Here is a 4863-nt window from a genome sequence, read left to right on the forward strand (position 1 = left end):
TGAGACTTTTTTTTCTACTGCATTTTTTCCATTCACCAGTTACGATACTTACAACCACTTATCTACACAATACACACTGTGTCCCCCTCCACGGTCTTTTATTAAATATTCACTTCATGTACAATTAAAAATAACACACATGCTAACTTTAAATAAAACTGTGACAAACAGTGACAGATTCAAACAAAGACAGAACATGTACAGCGCTACTGAATTCGTTGGCGCTTAATGAATTGTAATATTAATATTGGGTGGTTGGTTGAACTCTAGATCTACACTACTAATACCTTTTACTTTCTTTTTGTATTTGTAGGGATTCACAAAAATTATATTCATCTAAGCTGGTATACTTGTGTATTAATGGACCCTTGAAATAGCTGTGAAACATGACACCAACAATATTGCTAGATTATGATTTTTTAAATATATATATATATATATATATATATATATATTTTTTTTTTTAAATAAAGTTTGGCAAATAAAAAAAAGTAGCTAAACACAAATAGAAATATCCCATTGGTTGAAAACAGCTCGCGCTGTGATTGGCTACAGTCTGCCCGCGCTGTGATTGGCTGCAGTCTGCCCACGCTGTGATTGGCTGCAGTCTGCCCGCGCTGTGATTGGCTGCAGTCTGCCCGCGCTGTGATTGGCTGCTGTCTGCCCGCGCTGTGATTGGCTGCTGTCTGCCCGCGCTTGTTGTGAAGTCTGTTTTACTTGTGCCCTCCGATGACATGGCCGCTGCTGGCAGGTCCGAGCAGACTGACCCCCAGGAATTGCGGGAGGAGGTGGAGCTGCAGATTGATGATGTGAGGAGCCTTATAGCAGGTTGTTGCCCGGTCTCTCCAGACTGGGTGCAGGGCGGCGCTCCATAGACTCCGGGATAGGACTGAGAATAGACCGGGGATTCTATCTAAACCTTCACAAACCACTGCTCAAAGTATAGCAGCTTCGAGTTACAGCTTCTAATGTGCACACTGCTCTAAACAGGCTATTCATAGGACCATTATATATATATATATATATATATATATATAATTTTTTTGTGTGTGTGTCCCTGCAGTGGTACCCAAACTAATAAACACTGAATTCCATGCATGTATTATACTATTAGAATTTAAGGGCATTTTTTTTAAGGGGGCAGTGAAGGAGAAAGTAAAAATAAGGAGCATTTGAGCTACATCTCTTGTTAAAGTATGCCTTTCCCTATAAGCTTCTTCTGAATGTAGTGACACCCCCATCCCTATAACTCACTGCCGTGTGGGAGGAGGACTTCCTGAGTTTGCTTTCTGATGAGCAGTAAGATGATGTTTCTGTTAGCTTATAGCATATAACATAAGGCCTGCGACTAATGAAAGTATTTAGAAAATTGGGCAGACTAATTGGGCCGAATGGTTCTTATCTGCCGTCACATTCTAGATTTTTCAAATTGACGAGTAGATGGTACATAACTCTGGTGCTCCTAAATTCCATCTATCAGTATTGAGAAAATGCTGGGAGGGGGCCCTTGCTACATTTGTGGTGGAACTACATACAAATAACACCTGTAGATTTGTTCAGGGAGACATAACCAGGATAATGGAGAAAGCATCACCATTCAACCCTGAATCTATGCTACTTCACCACATAACTTGACATTAAAAATGCTGATGCTCTCAGCCTACCACAGAATTCTAATGTTTCATAAATTCACATTATCAATGTGGCTTCCTACCATTTAAAATAAATCATGGGAAGGTGTCTTTAGACTCTAAATTCCTTAACAATACTTTGAGTTATCAGATTTATTGTGCTTAGAGCGCCCATTTCATTTTTGATGTAAAATATTTTTTTTCTTCCTTCCAACTTTAAACACAATGCTTTGTTTAAACCACTTCTCTGCTTTTGTTTCAATAGGTTGCTTTCTCACTTACCAAACTCCTGGAGTCTACTTCAGCAGTTGCATCCCAGGTGGAAGAATTGGCAGAAAAATGTTCAGCAAATGCACGCTTTTTGAAGGCCTGGAAAAATCTTCTGAAAGAGGGTTATCAATCCTTGAATGCAACAAGCTAGTTTAAAATGGAAACTGTGTCACTCTCTTGTACCATGGAAACAAGGGGAAATTAGACTTTGTACATTTTTTTTGTCTCACAGTGATTGTAATTTATTCACTTGTTAACTTTGTGTATCAAGCTACTTAGAACAAACAGTGCACATTGATTGTCTCCATTCTCATTCTGTTTAAAAAAAACTGTATTCACTGTAAAAACTGTATTCACTATATATAATGATACAAATGAAAATTAGGTTCCTGTAATAGTTATGAGATATTAAAGAGTTCAAAGCACCAAAATATGCCGCACCTCCTAAGTGCTAATACAAAATGATCATTTCATAATGATAAAATCTTTATGTAATACTCATACTGGCTGTGTTGTAATTTCAGTGAAATTCCAACCCATTAAAAAGATATACTGAGACAAAGTATATCTGTATTTTTTTCCTACGCCTGACATGTCTTGACACTGGTTGTAGCTATCACCATCTAACCGTGTCCGTCTCCAAGCAAATTATGCAGAGTCCCCAGACGGTGACAGTGCCGCTTTAATATCTTACGTGGAAGAAACAGAACAAGAAAGAACCAATGTCAAGATCCAACAGAGATATGTGGTGAAGAGGATTTGAGTAACGCCATAATGTACATGAGAAAAAGTAGCATGATAAAGAAATGAAAAAAAGAAAGTTTGTGTGTAGGAAGGAAAGAGTGGATGATGAGGTGCAGGTTGTCAAAAGCAGGAGCAGAAATGGCATGACATACTGTCCTTAATGAATGGTATGAAGATGGGTAGAGTAAATACCTACTTATTTAATATCTGGCAAGCAGATGTCATAAATACTGACCAGTAAAGATTGGAAATCTGTAAATCCATAGTGTCTTGTGCCCTTTTTCTATTCAACATGGCAGTATATGTGTTATATGTTTAGCTATATTTTCACTGTAAAACGCATTTGACCTAAGAATTATGTGGTCTCTGTACTTGTAACACTTGAACTGTATGGAAGATTTTAAATTTTAAAATCTAAATGCTGTCTCTCAAATCTTTAACCATATATGACATCAGATGCCGTATGCTATTTCCCATTTTAGGTGATGTGTCTTACGCTGTGTAGTGTGTGGCTCCTAATCACAGGTCAGCTCTGGGACATACTGTGCATTAGGGACGTGCATGGGCAAAATGTTCGGTTCGGCTCAGCACATTGGGAATTAGGCACTTCCGAAAATCTGGATTTTGGCAATTCGGCACTTCGGTTTGGCACTTCTGAAATTCAGGACTTTGGCAATTCCCCTAACCACCACAACCACTTGAACATTTAGGGTTAGATTCCTGTCATCATTCCCGTAATTTTCCCTCCCTCTCCTATTTTGCCACTTTTCAGAAATCCTAAGCACTTCTGAAATTCAGCATTTCGGTTCGGTTCGGCACTTCCGAAATTCAGAAACATCTGAATGTCCGAATTTACATTCGGAACTAAACGAATTGCACAGGTCTACTGTACATATCTCTGTTTGCCTGATAATTGTGTGAGTTACACTCTTAATAGCTGCAAATAACAAGTGCCACCGACTATTGGGGCATATATTTTTTTATAAACTCCTGATATGTGCAGTGTGATTGACTAGTGAAATGAGATAGTCATATCCTTTGCCGCTTTACTCACTCTGCAGGCCACTTTAGAAGATGTACAAACTATAATATATTAACAAAAAGCTTTAGTGTTCCTGTATCTGTCTAGACAGGCACCGCCCCGCCCAGTTTGGTATAAAGTCATTAAAAATGTCTTTCTTTACTTATCTTGTTTCGTGCTTGCCTCTCCTCCTCCCGTGGCATCATGGTGGAGGAATGGCCTTCTCCAGAGTCAATTCAATCCAATGCTCCTCATAGTAGAAAATCAATGGTTTCTTATGGTTTCTGCAGTCACGTGACAGAGTTTTACTGTGTTACTGCGGCAGGAAGTGCCAATGGCGGTGTGTTTAACCCTGCAATGTAAACATTGCAGTTTTCTCAGAAACTGAATGTTTTATATAGCAGTATTAAACCTACGGGCTATTACACACAAGCTACTTCAATGAGATTATCTGGATGGCCTTTAGTGGCCCTTTAAATATGGCTACCCTAGTGAACATAGGTAAGTTAAAATATGTACTTTAACTAGGCATTCATTTATATGTACAGATTATAGCTTAGAATACAAAGAGGCTAGCTAGCTATATTACAATCAATCATTTATTGTAATAAAAATGTATCAAGTTATTATGGTGCCCTGACTGCTTTAATGTTATGCATGCAGGGAAATGAGAGAGGGACTGTCTAAACCAGGGCTTCCCAAACTTTTATGGGCCGAGACCCACTTTTCAAAATGGTAATTTTTCGAGACCCACTTGCTTTTAATGCATATTTTAAAAAGTGAACACCATAGCAATCCGCTTTAGAGGCATACAATTGGCACACCATAGCAATCCGCTTTAGAGGCATACAATTGGCACACCATAGCAATCCGCTTTAGAGGCATACAATTGGCACACCATAGCAATCCGCTTTAGAGGCATACAATTGGCACACCAAAGCAATCAACTTTAGAGGCATACAATTGGCATACCATATCAATCCGCTTTAGAGGCATACAATTGGCACACCATAGCAATCAGCTTTAGAGGCATACAATTGGCACACCAAAGCAATCCGCTTTAGAGGCATACAATTGGCACACCAAAGCAATCAACTTTAGAGGCATACAATTGGCACACCATAGCAATCAACTTTAGAGGCATACAATTGGCACACCATAGCAATCCGCTTTAGAGGCATACAATTGGCACACCAT

General features: G+C 38.9%; 1 protein-coding gene across 1 annotated transcript; it reads left to right on the forward strand.

Moving 5' to 3' along the window:
• The first annotated feature begins 670 nt into the window (after positions 1–670).
• Positions 671–2216, forward strand: C6H4orf46 (chromosome 6 C4orf46 homolog). The gene is made up of 2 exons (XM_063460035.1): positions 671–809; positions 1897–2216. Exons 1-2 carry the CDS (start codon positions 735–737, stop codon positions 2050–2052), a joined length of 231 nt encoding a protein of 76 aa, XP_063316105.1. The 5' UTR covers positions 671–734; the 3' UTR covers positions 2053–2216.
• Positions 2217–4863: the final 2647 nt, after the last annotated feature.

The sequence above is a fragment of the Pelobates fuscus genome, chromosome 6, assembly GCF_036172605.1.
Source record: "Pelobates fuscus isolate aPelFus1 chromosome 6, aPelFus1.pri, whole genome shotgun sequence".
In the NCBI taxonomy this organism is placed as follows: domain Eukaryota; kingdom Metazoa; phylum Chordata; class Amphibia; order Anura; family Pelobatidae; genus Pelobates; species Pelobates fuscus.